The following is a 24,446-nucleotide window of genomic DNA, read 5'->3' as shown; positions in this document are numbered from 1 at the left end:
TTAAAGTTACAGACTAACACGGCTCCCCCTCTGGCACTTTGTACTGCGGTCATTTTCAAGTTCCTCTAACTGGCTTCTCGCTGCCAATGAGAGCTGCCTTAGAAATGTAAATGCATATCAGCCTTCGAGGTGTCCAAGGCAGATGTCCCATTGGCTCTCATGGAGCAGGAAGATATTGAGTTCTCTCAGAGCCTAAACTAGTGACTAGTGCCCAAGCAGAACTTTGGCTGATGGGGCCCTACTTTCTTTTGCACCTTTTGTGGTGACATAGTTCTGTGTTTCCTGGGGCACAGGCATGACATCCTGTGGCGATCCCTAATTGCCAGGCTGCAGGGCACAGTAAAGTACCTGAGAGGGAGCCCTTCTGTTTCACACACAGCTTGGAATAAATCCCTTAATCTTTATCACTGTGGTGATCAGTCGTTCCTGTCACTGCAGCATTTCATGGTGCTAAAAGTGAGTGTCAATCAGGACCAATGAAGGGCCATTCGTGCCAAAGTAACACCGCCAGGCTATTTGGTTCTAGAAAAACCTGCAGATGGGGCACAGCTGCAGAAAGGGACCTTCCAGGGAAATGGAGCCCTGTTTAGCACCTGCAGTCTCATCTGAGGCAAGAATTCTCATTGTACACCTGGAAACTGCCTGCAGCAGATACAATACGTTCAGTGGTTTTTCTCAGTGTACCAGCTACCTCTGATAGGAGTGGTTTGCAGAACAAAAAATTGCTTATTGTTTCCTGTTGCTATGATGTGCCACCCCTGTGCCAATGAAGTAGGAAGTTCAAGTTTGAGGTCAGATGTGAGGCCTCTGTTTTGCCAGCCACCACCCAAACTGTATAAGGAAGCTAGTTTGGTGAGGCGGGGTGACGCGGGTAGGGTCAGTGCTGCATAGAATTGTGGGATCAGCTGCATTCTAGTGTACTTGTGCATTGACGCCCAAGCATGAAGCCGGTCAGAGGTGATGGAGGGGAGGGATGTTGAGAATTCTCAGTGATTATGCAGTCGCACTACCACTTGCACAATTCCTGCATGGTTAGAAGAACTTTGTGAAAGCACCGTGTTGCAAAACATGGTGGCAACGCCTCTTCCAGGATAGCGTGACTGAGTTTTAATGCACCAGTCATGGTGATAGGTAGGTGTCATTGCAACCCATCTTACACGATCATGTTTAGAGCCATGCAAATCTGTGACGATCCTCTTTATAGCCGCGGATCACTTTTTGCAGATGTGGATACACGTTTTGTATTTGTGCGTGGCTCTCATCCTGTTCTGAATGGATTTAAATGGGGTTAGAGTAGTTGAGTTTCCTGTTCTTGATGCTTTCTGGACTTGGTTCAAACTCTCCATCTGTAGTCCGGGAGCTGTAAACTTTAAGAATTTGTTATGACTAGATGGAATTTTGTCAGCAATGCTTTTAACAAGCTTATCACTGGGGGAGGGAGAGTATGTGGTAAATAGTGCCGTCCAATTATAAAATCAATTACTGTTATTTCTGTCTGCTCCATCAAAGCTAAAGTTGAATGGTAATTGCTTTTGAACCTTCTAAACTGCAATTTCCAAGTTGTCTGAGGGAAGATGCTATTGCTATTAGGACTGCGTCGGTGATCTGTTTCGGAGAAACATGAGCCCGCTTACGCATTCGGAGCGGGCATGATACAAAGTCGTGTCAGTGGATCAGTTCAGATCCTCTGGGCTTTTACATACCTGGTTTGACCTCCGCTCACTATAAAGAACCGTGCTCCAGACCTTGAGAACGGAATTGAGATGTGATGACTTACAGCTGCTGGCTGGGGGAATGTGAAAATCAAAGAGAAAGGGGTGGTATGTGCACATGACATGTACACCTCTGGTTAGAGTAGAAAGATAAAGGCTGGGCTGCAGCAAATAAAACCAATGTGATCCACAGTGAAAACCCCACGTTCAGCAGTTTTGCAAATCATCTGCATGTTCTGCCCAAGATTTCAGCTGAGCACAAAATTTGTCATGAATGGGATTTCTCTTCAACAGGCAAAGGCTTTGCCTCCTCAAAAGCAAAGATAGTTCCCCATCTAAACGATCTGGATGAGTTTGCCTGTGCTCCATACTCTTTAAGAAATGCATTCTGAGTTGCTTTTTCCCCCTTGTGTTAAAAGTCGGTTTTTATGCCGTACGACGGTTTGAGTTGCAGTAATCCTAGTGTAACATGTCCACTATGATATTAATAAAACCAAAATGTTGCAGAAATCCAATGTGTGAGCAAGGGAGGTGGGGTGGGGGCCCCTCCTTCATTTCTGCCCTGGGGACCCTGTGAATCTAACGCTGACCCTGGGCTGAGAGCCAACGAAAAGACTGTATTTCTCCCAGCAAGGGAAGCTGTGTGGAGTGATCTCCTCCAGCAATTTTCCACCTCCTGGAAGGAGCAATGATTGAAAGTTTAGAAAGTCATTTAAAATATCAATTTTCGTATCTTTCTGTCAAGGCCAAGTATTCAAAGGCTTCAGTGTGTACCCTAGCGTAAGCCTGAGTCTGTCTCCAGCATTCAGGCATGTTTGCCTTTTTGGTGTAGTTCTGTACTGTACTAGAGCAGGGTCTATAGGCAATACCTGTCCAGGGATTTGAGAAGGGTGCAGATTATGGTCTAGAAAAGCAGGCTGGCTTCATAGAGTATGTCTGCACAGCAAAGAAAAACATGTGGCTTGCCCATACCTGTGATCTTAGATGCATGGAGCTTGGGCTTTTTCATTGCCATGTTGACTTCTGGGCCTTAGAGCCAGGGCCAGCTGTGGGTTTTTCCTTGCAGTGGAGACGTATGTTATGCCCAACAAAATAGGATTTTCTCTAGATATGGGCCAGTCAGTAAATGGCCCCTATCTGCTCCTGCATCTGGTTCCATGCACAGGAGGGCTGCCAGGACTGGTTTAGGGAATAAACCACAACAGTAATTTCTTGCACGTCACTGATGTGGCAAATAACATGAAGCCTGAACTTTTCCCCCTATAAGTGGCTTGTGGTTTTGGTGAGTGAGATGTTTTTAAGCATGTTTTTATAAAATGTCTTGCAAGTGTCACTGGATGCTTCGCTATTTAAGTGCTGCAAAATGTGCCCACAAATACCAAAATAGGGCTGGGGAGACCATGTTACATGTCTTACAGGGTCCTCAGTGAGTCCTGGTGGCTGAGTATAGGGGATGACAGAAAGGTTAGCTAAGCACTTTCTCATGGGATCCATTAGCAAGCTCATTGATCACCGCTTGCCTCCTGTGCCTCTTGAAGAACTGTTGACATTGTTGATGTAAAGCCAATCTCTATTGGCTCGATCACAGGCTTCTGGGTGTGTGGAAAAACAGACAGGGGGCCTGGGTGGAATAATTCTCAGTTGCTATTCCTTCTAGCGCAGGTTAGAACCACCCTGAAGCTGTTCAATTTTGAGATTGGGCAAAAACACCCACAAATGGCTTTCCACCCACTCCCCTGCTACGTCCCTTTCCGTGGGTGTTCTGACCTCCGCTCTGCTGAATCTGAGCAGCTGGTCATCTGTATCTAGCCTAAGAGCAGTTTTCTGTCCCCTTGGAGAGGAGAAAAGCAGAAAACTCCATGAAAACTGTTGCAGGAAGCACTTGGATACAGTAGATGTTTCATAGATAGCCTTGCTTTTCTCATCCAGGCTCTGGAAAAAATGGTCTAGTCTATATATGTTTGCTCTTGTTCTGTCATCTAAACACTTCAACTCTGAGTCACAAGAAAGTCCCTCTCTTCACATCTCAGTTTTTCTCTTTAAAACTGCAAGGCATTCTGAGCGGTGTCTGAAGTATGTAACTTCATGTGATATATATTCCAAGGCAACAAACTACACATGTATCCTGCTCTCACAAGTCAGTTTTATTTTAAGAGCAGTGAAATAGTTTTTGTTTTTCAAGGAAGAAGGTTCGAAATGATCTCTCTATTGATCCTGTACTTACCAGCTTTCTTATATGAAGCACTATAAGGTCATGTGCAATTATGGTTAATCCTTGAGGTTACTAATGGATAGGCTGCTTGTTTGCTTTCAAGGCAACTTTTCATGTTTGACACTTCAAAAACATCGCTTCAGACTTTCATCCAGCGGAGTGTGCTAATTGACGTCAATATCTACCAAGAGAAAGCTACTGTAGGAAGGAGATAATCACTGGGAGATGGTGGCGTTCTTTTCCTGAGTTGGTCCTGAACCAACATGAGAGAGGGTGCTAAAGACTCTGTGCTTCGGGAGGCGCAGTCTGTCAGATCAGATGCAAAATCAAGTGTGCCCCTGCGCGTCCTAGCATCCTGCTGCTAGCACCTCGTCCTCTCCCCCGTCAAGCCATAACAGATGTCTGGATCCTTGCAGGACAGTTTCCCTGTCGAGGAGAAAGTATTGACAAGGAATGCAAGAGTATAATCAAACTGTAGCTTGTTTTGTTCACATGCGCAAGCATTCACTCAGGTCCTGGAACAGAGGTGGTCATAGACAGCATTCAGCACAATGTCTTTTTCTTCCCCCCACCTCCTCTGCAGCAATCTCAGCTGATGCACAAATACCCAGTTCCTGTGGAGCAAATCTGCCTTAGGAATTGATGGTTGCAGTGTTGTAGCTCTGTTGGTTCCACGATATTGGAGGGGAATGATATGTAAGGTAATATCTTTTATTGAAATAACTTCTGTTAGTGGAAGGTACAAGTTTCTGAGCTACCAGGAGCTCTTCTCCAGGAATGGGGAAGGAAATCAGTTTCTGAGGGCACATCTATGCTACAAAATTAAGCCGATCTAGCTATGTTACTCAGGGATATGAAAAAGTCAGTCCCTTGAGAGCTGACCTAAGCTTAGGTTATGGAAGAATTCTTCTTCTGAGAGAAGTGGATGTACTACAGCGATGGAAGAATCCCTTCTCTCTTTACTATCTACACTAGAGTGCTACAATGGTATAGCTGCAGCATAACAGGTTTGAAGTGGGCAGTGACAGGCAGCAGGCTATGTGGTGTGTTACCTCTATAGCTAGGCAGTTATAGGACCGGCCTGGGACAAGGGAGACCCAGGTTTCACCTTAAAAGTTTAGAGCTCTATGAATCTTGGGCACTAAGTTGTATGATTTAAGAAATAGCCTTTCTAGGGAGGCAACAGAGAAAGGATGCTGAGTTAATAGACACTAACAACTCCATGCCTTCATATCCTGAAAAGGTTAAATGAGACAGGAAGGCTAGTATTAAACTTGCGATGTCTTGGACATAGCTGCCCTAACTGAGCAAACATAATTGTGGTTGATATTTAGCTGCTGTGCCTTAATCTTCCCCAGTATTACAATGGAAATTTAGCTATTTGGCAACATTAGGGAAACAAATCATCTTAGGAAATGCTTGCTACTCTAAGGTTTTATTTAACAATTAACAATTTAATAAAGGAAGCGGTATTTCAGTCCTGTTTTTTAATACTGTGCATTAGCAATAACGTAACAGTACAGATGTCTTAAACTATAGATGGATGAAGTTTACTCTTCTTTGTTCTTTCCGGTGACTTTGAAAAGATTTGGTTTCAACAGGGTTATCTTCTCTGTTTCCTGATTGTATGAAGAAACTGCAAAGGGCTTTAAAATAAAATGCTGCTCGTGTATCATCTTATGAATGTTGAGTGTGCCAGTATTAGCTCTTTCTGGCTTAGCTGGACAGGCTTGGGGGATGTGTTCAGGTTTGCATTGGGAGCTCTTCTACCTTAATTGAAAGCGGGGTTGCCTGTGTGGGCCAGAGAGAGGGGTCTCTAACAAAGATGCCCCTTCCCCAACAGTCACTAAAATTAAACAGATATTAACAAAAGCAGCCAATGGGAGCTGTGGAGCCAGAACTTGCGGCATGAATGGCACATGGAGCATCCCTGAGGGATATGTCGCCCTCGCAGAGACAGGTATGGAGTCTGCTAGCCCAGTGCCAATTGGACTTTTAATGGCCTGGTCAGCGACACTGACTAGAGCCACCAGGATCCCCTTTTGATAGGTGTTTTGGTTGAAAACAGGACAACTAGTAACCATATGCATAAGGCTTTCTGACCACTACGTGAGTATGGGAACTCTAGCCCCATCAGTTTTCAGTTGGGGTGGCCTTTAACTCCTACATTTAATTAAAGGGAGTGTTTATAGCATTGCAGACCAAACTGATACATTTCTTGCTTAACAGAGCTAGGCTTTGATGGTTTTCATGTGCCTTTTAATTAATTTGTATAAGTGCTGAAGAAACAATGCAACAGTTTGTGCCTTTGTAGTTATCTCTCAGAGCACAGTTCTATGCAAGAAGGAAGTACGGTGCTTATCAGTAGGATGCATAAATTCACACTGCTTGTATGAATTTAAAGTCTTCCTTTTTTGAGTGGGCATTTTCATTAATTCTGAGCAGGAGTCATGCTCAAAGCTAATGAGAGAGCATGAAACCCCGGGACAAAAAAACATTTCATGCAGCTGTGGTATCCCATATTGCATTAACTTGTTAATGTAGTGAAAGGTAATATTTTGTGAACCTTCGGCAGCTAGAAATTGAAATCTAGGTTGCTATTAAAAGATGTAAGTAAGGCACTCATTAATGGATTTAAAAGTAGCCCTTCTTCTACAAAGGAATTTCAAAAACCAACTACAGAGAGAAACTGCAGAATTGGCCTTTATATGCAGATTTGACACACTTTCTCCTGGCCTGAACAAAGACATGAACTGGATGGGCCATTATATTCAACAACCACTTGACATCAAAAGCTAAGTATGGGATATTTCCAGCCTACTCAGTTAGCCTCATTAGCACCGGCACTACAATTGACAGGTTCCCTCCTTTTTTCCTGTTATAAATTATGAGGTTCCCCCGTTTTAATCCACTCTGCTCATGAGGAAGTAGGTTTTGCCCATGAAAGCTCATCATACTAATATATATGTTAGTCTTTAAGGTGCTACAGGACTACTTCTTTTTTTTTTTTTACATAAAACATAGTTTTTCTTCAGGCCAGATCAACATTAAAGGAGAAGGTCAACTTAAGATACACAAGAGTCGACATACCTTAGTTTGAGTTTCCCTGCTGTCCTCACAGTGGGATGCTGAAGAGAGCAAACACTCCCCCCTTTACTCCTCGTGGGAGCAGGTGTATTGGCTGCCACCAGAGGTGCCCTCTGAATTCAATTTAGCAGGTCTTTACTAGACCCACTAAATTGAACTCCGGAAGACTGATCCCGGCAGCGTCGATCTTCCTCCAAGGGAAAACATGGCCTTAGTGTTATGTTCATAGCATATACACACAGAATTAGGAAAACACTTATGTTGCAACCTATTAGGAAGAGTATAACACTACTTTCTTTATAAGAATCCAGAAATCTGACACGCAGCCAATTACAGAGAGAAAGAAAGAAGGCTACTCCCTTAGGCAGGGAGTTGCAGCTCAGCCTATCTTGTTCCAGACCAGCTTTTTTGCAGACAGATTTTTGATGACTTAGAGTATGTCTACACTACAGTGTGGTTTCAAAATATCGTATTTCAAAATAGTTATTTCGAAATAGCTTATTTTGAAATAACGTGTCTACACACAAAATACATTTTGAAAGAGTATTTTGAAATAGCGCGTCCACACTGAGTGGATGCTGAATCGCATTTGAAGCTGGCCAGAACTAGGTCCGGCAGAGCATCGGGTCAGGAGCTACTTTGTGTAGCTGTTGCCTGAGGCTGTATGAGGCCTGTGCTTAAAGGGACCCTCCCTCCTCTGGACAGCTGGTTCTCAGCTTTCCCTGCTTGCTTGCCTACCTTGCTGAGGGACAGCAAAGCATCTTCTCTGTGTGCTCTGGTTGCCCTCACTCGCGACACCACAACACTCTGCAACATGGAACCAGAGCTGCCCCTGGGCACTCTGGTGCTTCTTGTGGACGCGTTGCTGCGAGCCTGGCTGCACTTTCTGCAGGCTGCCATCGGGAGGTCCATCGGGGGGCTGTCAGTATCCAGGAGGCCCTGTGGTAGAGCTTCCACCCTGAGGAGCACTGAGAGCCTCCCTGGTCTGCCCCACTGGGGGCTTGTGCTTCATTACTCCCTCACGTCCTTCTACTTACCCCCCTACAACCCCCCTTCCTGATGTAAAATAAAATACACGTTTTTTCATAAACACAAACTGTCTTTAACAAAACGGGGGGGGGGGGGGGAATGAAACTGGTGAGACTGGGGAAAGGAGGCAGGAGAAGGGAGGGGGAAACCTGGGAGGAGGGAGCTGGAAGGGGTAAGCAAGGGGAAGAAGGGGGAGGGAGAGGGGAAGGTCAGTGTGTTCCTCTGCTCCCCAGTGCCCATGGTACCCTGGCTACACTACCATCTTTAGTGCATCAGCTCAGTGAAATCTAGTGCGAGTACGTCCAGTGTGAACTGGGAATCACATCCCTAGCTCCAAGTGCCAGTGGAGCCTTAGCTGCATTTATTGAATTAGGGAAAAGCAGGGACAACTGTCCTTGCTTTGTGATCTGTGCAGGGCCTCCTGTAGCCTTTCCAAGGGCGTGTTAGAAGCACTCTCAGCATGGAACTCTTCCTCTACATCTCTGGTTCCGCAGTGAAAGTTGTTACTGGTTAGGGACTTGGAGGAAGAGTTCTATGCTGAGAGTCCCTGGTTCCGCAGTGAAAGTTGTTGCTGGTTAGGGACTTGGAGAGAAAGTTCTGTGGTTCTTCAGAGAAAGTTGTTGCTGCAAAGACTGCGTGAAATGAGCTGATGATCTGTTTGGTTCCCAGTGGACAAATACCTACATCACAAAAATCTGTGGCTTCAACTGGCACAGGTATTAGTTCTGGCCTGACCTGGCTGGATGTGAGACACGCTTGTCCTATCTTACATCCCACACACACCACATGTGGGGGGTGTTTGGGGGTATTGTGCTTCAGAAAGGGCTTGGGGCTACTCCTGCAGCTAATGTCCCTCCCTGTGCTAATGGCACCGTGCCGCCCTAGAATTTTAAATAGCTGCTGTGCCAACGTGTGGTCCTCCTGGTCTCAACCAGCTGCATGGAACTGCCCCATATTCATCAGTTCCCCCCCCCAGCTGAGATGCTTGACATGCTTACCTCGATAATAGTTTCTGACTCAGGCTGCTATGCTGTTCGACAGCCCGACCTAAGCAGAGTGCCCTCTTTGTAGATCAAACAGATCAAATTAAGCAAATCGAAGTCCTTTTTTAAACCCTCTTACTGTTTCCTACAACTAAGATGTACTCCTGCAGCATCCTTCACTATTCAGGACTCTGCCTGGGGAATTTCCAGTCTCCTGCTAAAAACAAGATTAAAAATAATAATCAAAAGCACATGCTTGGTTAGCTCCTCATTCAATAGCCTCCTTTTTTCTTATCCCATAGCTGCTGCTCACACTGCAGCCTGTCTCTCTTTCGGCTGCTTTTTGACATCTGCATTATGGTCTGGGGAATTCTTCCAAGCCAAATTGCTATTCAAGCTGGCAGCACGAAACCACCAAAAAGGAGACAACATATAATATCACCTCACCAGTCTCATCATCTGTGCATCACCGGCCGGACCCTCACCCCCAAGCCTGGCCACCAGAATTGGATCAAAGTATTACAGCAGCGGGTCAGGGGTATCAGAATGGGGGGGGGGGGATATCAGGGGCGACGCCGTCCACTTTTTACCAGCCATAAGGGAGCATGAGAATGGGTGGGGGAAAAGTGAACAGGGGGTAGGCTCTTGGGAGGAAGAGGCTCAATCATTCCCTGAGAGTTTGGGAAAGACCCTTTGACTTCTTGCAGTTGACTTGGCTATACTGAGAATATAACACGATTACTTACAGGGCTTCTAATGCTCTGATTAGGCACTATGTAATAGGGATGTATAGCATAGCTGATTAACAGATAAGTAAAAGCTTATCAGTTAATGCTATAGACTACATTCATTTACCATCCCCCTAGCATTGCCAGTACATTTTTAGCGGGCTGGCCATCAGCCTGGCTGAGTCCTGGCATGTGCCGGGTCCAGGACCTACCCCACTGTGGCTCTGCATTTAAAATGTATTAGGTGCCAGATGGGCAGGCAGCCTGGCTCATTTCCAGCTTGCACCGAGTCTGGGAGCTCAGAACCCGTCCCCTGGATAGGGGCTGCTGCCACCCTGTGCTGTATCAGAGGCAACAGCGCAGGGCGAAAGATAGCCGGTCCACGAGGGGAGCTGGTTTTTAAACTGACTCCCCTCATGGATCAGCTCCTACCTGGCACCCCATGTTGCTGCCTCGGAGAGACGGCAGCGCGGAGTGACAGAGGGCTCCTTGGGAGTGGGGCCGGAGCACACTGGCTGCTGGTCCCACCCATGGGGACTAAAGAATAGTTTAGTAGCCGATTAGAATTCATGAGGTTAATCGACTATTCAATTAACTGATATTTAACATCTCTATTATGGAAGAGAAAATCCTCAGGGAAGCTGCCCTCTAAGTCTCTCTCTCTCTCTCTTTAGAGGAACACTTATACTATTCAGTCAATGCAACAATCCAGTAAATTGGATATTATGGTGGTGCAGTTGCTCATAATTACTCAGGACATCGTTGTTAGAAGGCCTGTTTCCTGTTAAATTACTTTGCTGTAAAAAGCAGCTTGAACTGCCTCTAGACCCGGTTGGTTACATGCTGCAAAATGTCCCCTTCAGACAGTTTGAATTAAAACCAAATAAGCTTTCCAGATTGCCTTTGCATTTGTTTTCTATTAATATTTCATCACACTAATTCATGCTGGAAAGTCTTGTACATTTTAAGCAAATTTCGCAGAAGAATCATGAACAGGCAGTTTGGAATAGGTGAGCACAGACAATAGAGTTTAATAGTGTCACTTTTCCAGGCAGAGAAGTGAAGCCGTTCTAGGAGTCCAATCAAAATTACTTGAATTTTGAATATCCGTGTGTGTGTGTGTGTGTGTGTGTGTGCAAGGAACTGCTTATGAAACAGCTGCAAGCTAAGACTTATTTGTGTAGATGATTCACTGGTTGATTTCAAACGATTGGCTCCTGATTTTTTTTCTCAGTCTCTTTACAGACAAAACGTGTTTGGAGATGTGAAATTTGCCTAATTCTCTGAAATTATTCATGCCTTGGTTTTTATCAAATATGGGGAATATGTGAATTTGGCGCTAGAGGCAGGAACCGTCTCTCCATACAAATGAAGCATGGGTAGTAATAACTTAAGCTTCTCCACACAATTTCATTAATGTCTCTGAACTAATGACCCAGAGAGATCCCTTGCATGACTGAAAGCAGGGCAGTCCTTAGAATTTATGGAGCCTTGCACAGTACTATTAAACTGGTGCCCTTTTGCCTGATGGCAGCTGAGGGGAGAGGATTTTTTTGAGAGATGTGATTTTTATAATCTTCAGCAACACACTAATGAAATATTTTAAAAACAAATTAGGTCCTGTAGAGTAACACAGTAAATTCAGAAACTGACAGGGGCTGGTAAATGTCTGTTAAATGGCTTCATTACTACTTGAATGGCTCTTTCACAGGGTCACTGTTCTGCTAAGAGGTCTGGCAGGCTTTTTCAGTTCTAAGTTAACTAGATCCTCTCCGGAGGAAGCAGAGCCACAGAACAGGGGTAAGAGATGGGTGGGTGGACATTAAGACTCAGTGGTGGCCCAGATCGTTGGGTGCCCTATGCAATTGGGTATTGTGCATGTGGGTAAGGATGGCTCTGATTGAAAGATTATTTCAACCTCCATATCATTCATGAAAGATGCCTTTCACAAGTCGGGTGTTACCATGTTTTTAATGTCAAGCTGGGGCAGATTTGTTACTTTCCTCTTGTCTTATGCCTCACTTAATTTTTCCAATGGATTTAGTTACTGAGGAACTTTAAGAATAAAATGGATCTTGCCTTTGATTATTGCCATGATTTGCTTCCGATGCAGAATTCCGTGAGCATCCACCGGATAAAAGTTCTATAAAAGTTGAAAAGATCCTATTTCACCACTGGTAGTTTGGGGCTGTTCCCTACAATAGGTCCTCAGTTGTTTTCACAATAATGGTATGTCATTTGCATGTGGTAGAACTGACTAGTGCAACAGAATGAATGATAGACCCTAATTTGTACGTGAACTGTTACTGAGTAACTTCTGCACATTATGATGCCGTATTAGTCTAACAGACCTTGTGCTGTAAGCTGTTCAAAATATGCAGATTTGCTCTCCCAGTCAATACTGTGCACAATCAGTGTGCACCTCACTTCACATGCCCATGCTTTATGCGTGTGTCACATCAGTAACACCGGTAGGAAAAAACTATGTGGGCGGGCACCCGCAGAATTTGGCATCCCTGCTCTGTGGGCAACAGTGAACAAAATGTCTCATGAGCCACAGACAGAACCTTGATGGACCGACTGTGGCCATTTGGCTGAGTTTGCCCACCACTATACTAGGACATTGAGGTGGTGCTACAAGGGTGATCTCCGTTTTGGCGAGTGCTGGTGTTTGAGCTCTCATAGCTGAAAGCTTGAGTTTGTCACTTGAGCTCAAGAGCCAGGTTTTGTGACTATGTGGGTTGTCACCGATCCATGTCTTGTGGATCAGCTCCAGAGAGATTCATCACATTTGCTATCGCGGCGATTACGCAAAATTTGCCCATAAACTGAGCACTAAAGGGAAGTCAGGCTTCTGTTCCACAGCAGCTGCTAATGTTTCCCTTTCTGAAAGGTGAACATGCAAAAGACAGCTGGTTTATTTAACTTTGTCCCACCTGTGTTGGGTCGCAATTTTTGATTTTAGGGTGGGGACAGGAGCAGACGATAACCTGCAATAAACACGTTATTGATGAGTGTTTCCTCTTTCCTTAAAAGCAGAATCTCTGATTAGACTGAGATTTTTTTCCTTTGCAAAACTGATGGCTCCTGAAAATTAAGTTTACTCTCATTTGCTGTGCAGACCTTAAGCTGCTTAGTCTGTAATCACAATTCGCATGCCACCATTGCTTTTCTTTTATGGATGATCTAACTTCAGGCGGGGAACACCCATGGAAACCAATTTTAAAATGTACTTTCTCAGAGTATTTAGGTGTGTGAATTTATCTGCAAATATTCATACTATTAGAACTCCGCCATCCAAATACTGGGAGAAGGGTTCATGGCAGAAGTAATTTATTTTAAAAACTTGAACACATAATGGTGGTGGTGGTTTTTGTGAGTAGTGCTCACCCAGCTGTACTGGAAAACATGCAGGGCTTGCTGGCTTTGACTTTGGGAACTACGTTTTGAGGCAAAAAGTCCAAGCAAATGCAGGTTTAATGGGCTGTACCACTAAAACTCCAACTGAGAAGTTTTGCTGTTGCTCATTTGAAGTGAGGCGGCAGAGTTTGAGGACATCGCTGAGTGTGTCTGTGGAGACAGTGGGAGACTGTGTCATGGTACAGGGTGTCACTAACTTTTTATTACCATGTGTGTTTGCACTGCAAACGTTATACACACAAACAACCGTGTTGTGAATGCTTGAGGCATCTCTGATCATACAAGTTCCATAGGAGCTTTGTAGCATCTAACAAAATATAGTTTATTCCCTTTTAGGCCTCTTCTGGCCTGGTCTGCACTTACAAGTTGAACCTCTCTGACTGTGGTTGTTAGGTGTGTGCCTTACTTATTAACTGAGCATTGCAACTCCTGCTGTGGATGCAGTGATTCCTGTTGGAAGGGGCCTCAAACTATTTTAGCATATTCCCCTCCCCAAATGGGAATAAGCAGACCTGCACCAATACAAGGGTGCCCCCATTAGCAAGATTAACTATACTGGTACAGTTAAAGTGGTAGAAATTTTAAGAATAGACAAGTCCTGTGGTTTCTGTAGCTTTCCCCTTATGAAGCTGGTATTTCACGTTGCAAAGGGAGCAGAGGCAGGGTCCGCCGCTTGAGTTGGCTGTGCAGTTTGGGGACCGTAAAGGGAACGGCTTATTCCTCTTAAAAGTTTTTAGACTTATACATGGAATTTGGCAGGTAGCTCTCAGACCGCCAGGGTGAGGGAACTCCTAGGACTCTCCTCCCAAGCTATTTCCCCTGAATGATAGGGCCTGATGCCCTAGTGGTAGTCCTCTTGACTATGAGCTATGTTCTAGCACCCCCAAGTGGCTCATGGCAAACAATGCCATTGACCTGTGTAGAGCTTGGTACCACCCCCAAGAGCTATGTAGTTAGTGTGTGTGTGTAAAATATACAGAACTTGAGGTGAATACTGTGACTTGTGTGAAATACCAAGAGTTTAGTGGCAGTTTGCATGGTTATGAAATCTAAATATTTATTATATTGTGCTGGCACCGGGTCCCCATTTATTGACGTCTCTCCCCCAACACACAGTAATCCTTGCCCTGAAGAGCTTGTAGTCTAGCTATAAGGCAAGGTTGATCCAGTGAATCGATATGAAGGACAGTTATGAATAATAATAACGAATGTACCTTCCACTCCCCTCCATAGCTACTGGTCAGTATCGGACATCAAGGACTTTTTTACATGATTAAATGTAACTTGCTCACTAGTTAGATTAGAATATCAGGGGTTGAAAAGGGCAAACAGGAAAACCAGCAATTTGTATTTTGGAAATCGAAGCCGTAAATAAAGCCACACATGACCTATTCCTTCCCCAGCCTGCCTGCTTTTCTGTGAATCAGTCTGCAGACAGGGTTGTTTTCCAATATAATTATACTCTAGGTTGACGGGAAATTTTGTTTTTTTTCTTCTGGTAATTCTGCTGCAATGGAGTGTAAATCTAGGCAAAGACTGAAGGGAGTCAGATCATAATGTGCGTGGCAGATTCAGTTGCTCGCCTCTGTCAGAAGTCATGCTTGGGAGTGCATTAAATTATAAGTGGGGTGGAGGGTGAAGGGGGGGAGGTTCAGTGTCTATTGCTGCTCTTTTCCCTGAACACTGAAATGAAAAGCAGGCCAAGGGTGCAGTATAAATATAAACACTTGACTGTGATTTATGCCTGGAGGCAGGATGAGTTCACTCTTAGCACTGACTGTAGGGAAGGAACCTGTCTCATGTTCTGAGCTGGTGCTCCACCTAGTGGTAACTCCTTAAATCTGACACTGTAGTGGGGAGGCTCCCAACGGTCTAGGTCAAGGTGGGCAATAAAACAACCGCAGTTCACCAGGGTTAGCCACTGGCAGGCCGCGGCCCTGTATTTATCTGTACCACCACAGGTACTGGTAATCGCAGCTCCCATTGGTCATGGATCGCCGTTCCCAGCCAATGGGAGTGGCAAGAAGCGGACCAGACCAGAACACCACTTCCTGCAGATTCCATTGGTTGGGTATGGTGATCCATGGCCAATGGGAGCTGCAGTTACCTGCACCTCTGCAGGTATGGGCAAATATAGCAGTGGAACCCACTGGGGAGTAATTACTTTGAATGGCCTGGAGGAGGTGCTGTTTTGAAATAGTAGCAGTGGAGTATCCACACTACCGCTATTCAAAAATATCTGTTTCCAAAGAGGAGTTATTCCTCATGGAATGAGGTTTACAAACGCTGAAATAAGCTGCCCGTTATTTCAAAATAATTTCAAAATAATGGGCTAGCGGTGTAAACACTCGCATAGTTATTTCGGAAGAACAGACGTTATTCTGAAATAACGTTGCTGTGTAGACGTACCGCGACTGATGCAAGTCTGAATATTGTTTCTTGTGTTCTTCTGACCGATACCTTGAGAGCACATATTGTGGCAAGACAGTTTTAAATGAAAGAATGGCAGCTGTTTAAAGTTGCTTGTTGTTTTGGGAAGTTGGAGGTAGTCCTGGTGGAGACAGACTACTGTGTGGAATGCAGCTGAGACCGTTAAGCGCACACTGAAATGCAGTTTTTCCTACGCTCTGCGGTTTCGCACGGATATTACTATTGGATATGAGTGTGTTTAAAAACAACAGCTACACAATAGATTGATCTGAGTAGCCAGAGTTGACCAGTGCTCTCAGCGATAACAACAAATGAAGAATAATTTAAGATTTTAAAATGTCACGGCTAATGGCATTGGTATGTCAGGTCTCTCTTTGGAACAGCAGCAAACTCCACAATTAGAGTGACACGTCGATTTGTTGCGGTTTGGTTGTTTCTGATATTTTAATTTAAGGTTAAACTAATATCAGGACTTCAACATGGGGAGCCCAGAGCAAGAGAGATTTGCTGGGCTGCTGTGTGCATTACCAGGAGTTCAGAACAGGCCTTGTGCTATGAAATATGGGGAGACTATGTAATATAGGTGGATGGCCAGCAGCCTTTCAAAGGGCTTTAGCTTGCCTGTTGGCTGAGTGGTTTTTGGTGGTTAGCTTATGTTGGTACCAAAACACAAATGGAAATGGGAGGAGGAGGAAAATAACAAATGTAACAAAAAATACATTACATTCCAAAAATTCCTGATGCTCTCATTTGAAATCTGGTTAGGATGGCCACCTCCCTCCATTTTCAATTAATGATGGAATTGTCCCATGGGAATATCTAATTAGAAATGCTTCTAGCGCTCTTGCGGGGATTGTCACTGAAAGGGCATCAGATTCAAAAGGGTGGGTGTCTTGCAGCTTGCTCAGGCTCTGAATGTCTTCCCAGTTGCATGTCATACTTGTAGGCTTGGAGTCTGAATCCTCCTGTGGCAATTTTATATTCTCCCTCTCCCCTCTCTCTCCAGGTGTGTTTCTCTTTTCTCCTCCATTCCCTATGGGGATTAATGTCCCTGCTGTCTGTTGAGGGACATTCTTTCTCTTTCAGTGCCAGTAAACATACACAATTCATTCAAACAGCTCATGAGAAGTGGAAGCAACTAATTAGAATCCCATTCAGAAAGTTGAGTTGTGTGGCTCTGAACTGAAGTTTGCTCCTTGCTTCTTTATAGTTACAAAACTTTCATTAACAGGATTGTCTGAAAGTTAATTCAGAGATTGCAATCAAGGCCTCTTTCAAAGCTTATCCTAAACACTTTTCAAAGACCATTACATACAAAGTTGCTCAATATCACAGTTTCAAAACTTGCTGGTGAAGTAGTTCTTTTGTAAAATTTAGTCATCTGTGTCATGTTTTGTTTTATTCTTAATGCCAGTTCATGTAAATAAGAGCAAATTCTGTTTGATTTGTAATGTTTTGTTTCTTGGATCTGTATTTTTTCTGAAGTTTTCTCCCCTAAGCCTGGGGATTTTGACCTGTCCTAAGGCGGGGATGGCCAAACTTCCTGATCTGAGCTGCATATGGTGATCTTCAGAAGTCTGAGAGCTGGGTGAACCTTCCAGGCCCTCAGGGCTTCTGCCCCTTAGAAGGGTGATGGGACTCAGGCTTCAGCCTTGTGGGAGAAGTGGCACCTGCTGGCACTTGGGACTTCAGTAAGAGCAGGGCTTGAGCCACAAGCGCTTGTGTAACCCACACACCTAGTGTGGTTGACTGTCCCATGAAGTGGCACCTAGACCACAGCAACAGCTAAGAACAAGAGACCTCTACAGCCTAGGCTGGGAGCTAGCTGTAACAGTAGAAGCTCCAATACGAAGCTCTAGAGGTCCCACGTTCAAATCCGCCTGGTGGTGGTTACACTTGCAGGTGTCTTCTGTAGGGCGGAGTGATGCCCCAACCACCCTCCCTTCTGGGCAGAAGCCCTGAGCCCTACCATCCCACTGCAGGGCAGAATCCCCAAGCTCCCTCCCCCAGTCTGCTAAATGGGTAGAAGAGGTTATGGGGGGCACTTTAATGGCCACCCCCGTCATAGCGACTTTAAATAGGTTGTGCTAAATTCTGTGCTGCAGCACCGCTTGTGCAGGCTCGGTGGCTTTGCAAACGGGGGTATGTGCCTGGCATTCAGTAATGAGCATTCCATATCTGGGTTACGTATTACAGTCCTGTCGAGGCCATGGTAACCGACTCTCCCCGTTAGGGCAAGTGGGGTGCACGTAGCCCCTTTCAGAATGGGTGAGCAGAATGCTCACACGGCAGCAGGCGCTCTGGTTAGCAATCCCAGCACTGATCCCTAGGCTTGGTGACTGAACGGCCACACTGCGCTTAGACACAGTCCCCCAGCACAGGGTTCAGACAGTCCCATGCCGTGGGAAATGCCTGACGCTCTGGATTTTGCGTGGGAAAGTGCCTGACGCTCCGGACGTGTTTACACCATGAGCAAGCAACAAATGGGGGACGGTGTTCATCGGCCACGTGTCGCCTTATTGACAAGCCATTTTATTGAAGTGTGAGCCATCTTTCATTTCAGTAAAAATACTCCATATGTGGTAAAGCAGTCTCCCTATCGATTCAGTAGTGTCACTTCCTCCAGCAGTCCAGCCAGCTTCCTGTGCCCTTCACATGCTGGGGGCTGTATGTGTCTTCATCCATGTGTTATATGGAAGTACAAAAGAGAAGTGACAATTAGTCACTTTCACAAGTGTTTGTTTGGTCTTTTCGGCTGCCCTGTGCCTGTATATGATCCGTTTCCGATTCTTATTGGGTGCAGCTCTGCCAGTCCTTCGGCTCCTATCAGTGGGAGTTTCGCCCAAGTTGGGGCAAAGTCATGATGTCAGGATTTGTCCCACAAATCTTTGCACACACGCAAGCATGCAGTTGTATGCCTAAGCCCTCCAGTACTGGCCTTTCTAGAAGAGGAAGCTTTGTGATGTGTACATTTTGCTTTTGCCTACCATGTCTTGTTTATGAATATGGAAGGATTTAAAAAATACTCAGGCCTGAGTCCTGTATTGTATGGTAAAGGACAAAAGACCAACACTTACAAGCAAAAAGGGTTACACAGAGCCGTCATGAAGCGTGTGCAGTCAGTTACACATATGGCGTCACGCTTCTTTTTATTGGCCCCACTCCCCACTCATCGGAGATTTAGACTATTTGTTTTAATATGTAATAAAATCACAATTAAAAGTTCAAATTCCATCTCTCTGCAAGTCCATAGAACTTAGTTCTGGAGAGGTGAACATTCTATACCCAGGATTCCAAGCCCACGCCCCCCGGAAACTCCCTAAGGCCAGGTCTACACTAGACCCGGCAGCTCGGCTTATGATATGCAACTCCAGCTATGTAGAATACATAGCTGGACTTGGCCTACCTTAAGCCAAGCTTGGTGGCGTCCGCATAGCAGGAGGCCATTGGGAGCAAATGTTCCTGTCCGCTTCCCTTATTCCTGGCAAGAGCAAGAGTAACCAGACACCAACGGGCTTGCCCCCTGAATTTGATTTAGTGAGTCTTAAGTAGACTCACTAAATCCCACTGGAAGATCAATCGTGGCAGCCTCAATTTTCTGTGGCGTGAAGGCGTGGCCTGAGGGCAGTAGCTGCCAGGCACAAGCAGAGAAGGATGAAAGCATGTTTTCTGAGAGAGGAAGAGGATCACAGCAAGAATCAGACCTCTATGCAAGCTGCCATGCCCTTGCAGCGTGCTGAGATCCACAGGGTCTGTTGGCTGTTGCACTGAGCGGGGGATGTCTTTGTTCATTTAGGTGCTTGTCAGGGCAGTCCCTGAATAACTTTATTGGCCTGGCTACAGAGGCAGACAGCGGATGAAATTCAAATCTAGTTCTGGATTTTACCCTCTTAAAAATGAATACATTGCACAAAGTTCCTTGTATCAGTGTGTCCCCCCGCCCCGAAAAAGAGCTATTGATTTGGGAAGAGCCACAACTAGAACTTAGTTGCTGTTAGCACAAGTGCACCTCCTCTCTGGCTAAAATAATTTCTATAAGTGAGTAAGTGCTGACAGTTCTGTAGCTGGGTTGGTCCCAGATATTGCAGGTACGGTGGGCAAAGTCTCTTCTTTCCATGGACCCACTTCTGTTGGTGAGAGAGCCCAGCTCTGGCATGGAAGATGATCTCTGTGTAGTTTGAAGGCTTCTCTTTCACCAGTAGAAGTGCAGGTTTACCTTCCTTTCGTGTTGGGGACATCCATGAAGGGCCATAAGGATCCCCTTGCTCTGAGCCCTTTCCTACCCTAATTCCTAGTGTTGTACCTTTTCCTCCTCCTTCAGTTTTAAGAGCTGAAGCCAATCTGAGGGATGTGAAAGTTAGACTCCTTTGAACTCTGCTTCTCTTGGATCCACTTTGCAAGATGGAGGGCAGGCTAAATTTGTGTCCATGCATCTTCTTTTGCCTTTTTCCTCCCACCTAAGATTCTTTCCAGAATTACTTAAGTTCATCTTTGAACGTGGCCTTCCTTCGAAAACTAGTGGCTTCAGAGGCAACTGCTGGTGAAGCTGTCTGCAGACCTGTTTGAGAATAATCTCCCATGTCCACCAGGCCCTCCTGACCACTTGCTGCTTCCACTTAAAGGGCAGAACTAGATGCTTACAGCACCCCAGCCGGGAACTGAGGACCTTTCGTGTCTACGGGTTTCTGACCTGGAACAGTGATAGCAATTGAGAGCTGTTACCTTGTAAAGAAAAGGAAGTATGAGTACCGAATAGCTGCTAGAAGCCGGCACCAAAGGGGCCTTACTCTTTTTTTGGCCAGACTTAGCAGAAGCTGCTGTTGGTACATTGCAGATACAGACTAGGTTGCTGTCTAATTCCTTGGCATCTGTGTAACCCACACACCTCGTGCGGGTCACTGTCCCATGTAGTGGCACTTAGACCACTTACAGCAAGAGAAGCTCTACAAGGAAGCTCTATAGCCTAAGCTGAGAGCCAGCTGGTTTTATAACTCAAGCTGTAGAGGCTCCTACACTAAGCTCCAGAGATCCTAGGTTCAAATCCACCCGGTAGTGGTTACATGTAGAAACACCAGAGGATAAAAGTCTGAACATTTCGTACTTACTAAAGGGCATGTATAGACTGCCAGCAGCTTTTGAAAGAAGATATGGAAATTTGGTGCGAATTTGTATCTCTTTTTCCAATCCTGTTTTCGGAAGAATTTTTTTGAAAAAAAGCAGTCTAGATGCGGTTCTTCCAAAAAAAACCAACCAACCAACCAACCAAACAAAAAAATACCACCCTTTTTCTAAAGAACCCTTTAATTAAAAAAAAAAAAAAGAAGGCATTTAAGTGTTTTTTTTTCCCCCGAAAGAACCGCATCTAGACTGCTTTTTTTTTTTTTTTTTTTCGAAAAAAACTTTCAAAAACGGGTTCGGAAGAAGAGATGCAAATTCATGCCAAATTTGCATATCTTCTTTAGAAAGCTGCGGGCAGTCTAGAAATGCCCAAAGTGAGCTCGAAAGGAGAGCAAGGTTGGGTTAAGCGACTGAATTGTACTTTAATTCCATTATTAGAGCTAGTGAGCATCTTTTTCCACCTCTGTTCTCCTAAGGTTCATTTCTTGCCTTCCTGCAGCTGAGAACTAGAGTAAACCTCATAGAACAGAGTGAGGAAGGAAGGACCTTGTTATGTTTCTGTTTCTGTGCTGACACTTTCCCTACATATTGCAAAGAGCTTTCTAGGGGGCATCTGGTTCTGTTTGCTTCAGTGACTAAACATCATGCAAATGGCAGAATTGTTAATTAACTTTCCTGCAGCTTTGCTTGTGTGTACTATAAACACGAAATCCAACAACTCTGAGTTGTTGCATCTCCTCTTAAAATACGAGGCAACTGGCTCAGAAGTCATGATTCGCTCAAAGCCAGAGACGGGATGGGAACCAGGAGTTTGCAGCTCCCAATCCTGTGTTCAAATCATCCCCTTGTAACTGTTGTACAGAGAAAAGAGGAGAAGCAGCCACTTAGGAATAGCAATTTTTATTGACAGTTTTTACCCCCAAAATACAAACAATAAGTTAAACAAAATAAAATCATTAAATAACAGTAGAGGTTCCAGCCCTCATACAAATATTGTGTCCATAAAACAAAAGCTAGTTAAAAATTAAAATGCACTGATGTACTATGAATCTTGGGAAAAGAGGTAGCTCCCAAACAGTGACGTAAGACCACGTTCTGGTATTTACACGCATGCAACTTATAATGGGCATGTATGGCAGCAGATTTAAAGATTGATTTTTGAATCCTTAAATCTTGCCATCAGTCATAATAGACATGCTGAGTTGGCAGGATCAGACCAAAATATTCCTGAGATGGTTTGGACATCAACTTGGGTCATTTATAATGGCTTGCTTTCTGGCAGCTCAGCCCCTAACTAACCTCATTACAATAAAGCGCCCTTCTATTATGGCTCTTTCTGGAGGCACAACTCCCATTTACATTCGTGATCATTCAGCATGTCTCAGGAGTACAGGACTCTGCACTAATTGCTTCGCTACCGTCATTCAAAGTGGAGCAGTGCCTGCGGGGTTCTGTTTTTCTTTTGTCTAACCAGAGCTGCAGTCAGCCCATAGCAATGCATTGATAAAAATCCTCTTTCTTGTGCTCACAGCATAGGTTGCCTTGTGGTTTGTATCCTGACATACCTCAAAATGTTAAAATAAAACAATTATTTGTTTAGGTCAAATATTTACAAAATACACACTTTTAACAAAAAGTTACAATTTAAAACTGTTCCCTGGATGGTTGATAAACCTTGTGTAGGTAGTTGTAAAAGTGACTAATAGTGATTCAGATATAAAGGTGGGAGAACTCGATACATACAATATCTCAATTGGAAATACGCATTTCAGTGTTAAATCTCTAAGTCTCCCATGGAATGGCTTTGAGGCACTCCATGCAGTGGCCAGTGGAGATACGGGTTACAGATACACCACTATGAATGTTGAAAACAAACCACACAGGCTTTTAAAATGAAGCCCCAAGAGAGAAACACTCAACAGATCAACTCCAAACTATTATGCAGGGTTTCAGTGTACTGCGATTGGAGGCTCAGGGGAGTGCTAGACTTCCTGCTTCGGATCCATGCTTCGAGGACAGGTCACTTCCATTTTGGGAGGCTGCGGCTTTTGAAACTGACTTCCTTCATGTTGGACTCAATCCAAGAAAGGTATCGAGTGACTTTGGTGTAGACGCCGGGCCTGTTTATTTTAGCACAGCCTTCTCCCCAGCTGACAATCCCATACAGAGACATCCTGCTGTTGTGCTCACAGGCCAGCGGTCCTCCGGAGTCTCCCTGACAATGAAAATAAAGACGATCACAGTCTGATCTGCTGTGCACATCCACCCACCGCTGTTCCAACATGAGGGACCATGCAGGAATTCTAGAAGCTGTCCTAGCTCTTAGCCATGAAACAGCATTGCTGTTCTTTCACGAGGTGAGGCCGGGGGAAGGGAGAAAGATTGCAGCTCCTCCATCACCAGCAAAATATTTTCTGGTCACACCTAGCTACTGTGGGGTGAACTCCACTTAATCAATGAGTAGTCCTTCAGAAATGATCCACAGTCCCTCTCTGCAAGGCCAGTGGACTTCAGAGATTCCAGGGATGTACCATTAACACAGACCAGGTGGATTATAGTAGAGAAACTGGGTCAGCAAATGGTTTTAACACAACACATAAACATTCCTACCTTGCATGCATCAGTCTTCCACTGCACATCCCCAGCACAGATCATGTTGTCATTCACCTTCGTTTGGTCATAGTATTTATCCTGGCACAACGACTGTGATATTAAGTTCACGTTGGCTGTCTTTAGTATTTGGGAGTAGTAAATGCCCCCTGCAAACAAAGAGCTTGATTAGATTGGCTTTCCTCCCAAATCCTCATGCTGTTTTGGACACTCTTCATGCAGCAGAAGAAGTTAATTTGTCCACGCAAAATATCAATTTTGAGACTGCTACATCTTTGTTATTTACTTTTTAGCAGATGAATAAGGTGCAAAATACATTTTTTCCATTGGAATGTTCTGTTTCTCAAACAGAAATCTTATCTGAGTCTGACCAAAAAGCAGTGCTTGAGAGTTTCTCGTATTGGGGCCAAACCTACAGTCTTTACTCACGCAGAAGTGCAACCTAACTTCCAACTCTTGTCTGCAGCAGGAATGGAGAACTGGGTTGTATCAAAGTGTGAAGTAATTTTGGTGAGAGTTCCTCCTTGAACTGGGGCATAGCAAGGGAAATTGACAGGGAAAGTCAGAGAGGGTCCTGAAATTCAAGTTATCAAAAGGATGTGTGAGGAATTAAAGGAGGAAGACACGCCTGCATTGTTGGCGTGATGGGGCACATCAAAGCAGCCAGTTTGCATGGCTTATTGACTTGCGAAAAGGTGGTTGTCTGAGTTTGGTGGGTCTCAGTGGAGCTACCTTGGCTCTCTGTTAAAATTTCTAGAATATGCACAAACAGTGCTGCTCTAGACATGTGCCTCTTCCACACTGCAGCAAGCTGCAGTTATTGGGTAGATTTTTAAAGGAAGGGAGTTAGAGATGAGCTCCAGCAAACTGAGGCACTTGAAAATCCCCAGCCTTTGCTTTTCATGTGGTCACCTTCTGTATCCTGATTTTAAGGTTGATATGCTTCTGTACTAGTACCTATGTTTTGTTCCTCATTCCTATCGAGGCTTAAAAGAAGGATTCTCCCAAGAATAGAAGAGCCCAAGACCAACCGGTGCTAGAGTTGTCAGGGGAGGGATGGAAACCCCTCCTGGCATGTGGCAGTAGTGGGGACAGACCACACACTGTAGAAACAACT

The 24,446-nt window shown here is 44.8% G+C and overlaps 1 protein-coding gene and 1 long non-coding RNA gene across 4 annotated transcripts in view; one reads left to right on the top strand and one right to left on the bottom strand.

The window, feature by feature from the left end:
• LOC102454386 (uncharacterized) overlaps positions 1-24,446 on the top strand; it is a 133,137-nt gene that overhangs the window by 6,708 nt on the left and 101,983 nt on the right. The window lies entirely within an intron of this gene.
• PLAU (plasminogen activator, urokinase) overlaps positions 21,604-24,446 on the bottom strand; it is a 61,126-nt gene continuing 58,283 nt past the window's right edge. For all 3 annotated transcript variants that reach the window (XM_075934691.2, XM_075934692.2, XM_006126353.5), the window contains 2 exons: positions 23,330-23,478; positions 21,604-22,934 (listed from right to left, as the gene is read on the bottom strand). In XM_075934691.2, the coding sequence (XP_075790806.2) occupies positions 22,740-22,934; positions 23,330-23,478 (344 nt within the window). In that variant the 3' untranslated portion in view covers positions 21,604-22,739. The remainder of the gene's footprint in view (positions 22,935-23,329; positions 23,479-24,446) is intronic.

The sequence above is a fragment of the Pelodiscus sinensis genome, chromosome 8 (genome assembly GCF_052426305.1).
Source record: "Pelodiscus sinensis isolate ZL-2025 chromosome 8, ASM5242630v1, whole genome shotgun sequence".
Lineage (NCBI taxonomy): Eukaryota > Metazoa > Chordata > Testudines > Trionychidae > Pelodiscus > Pelodiscus sinensis.
Note: the sequence above shows the minus strand (reverse complement) of the source record. Positions and strands in the feature narration are given on the sequence as shown.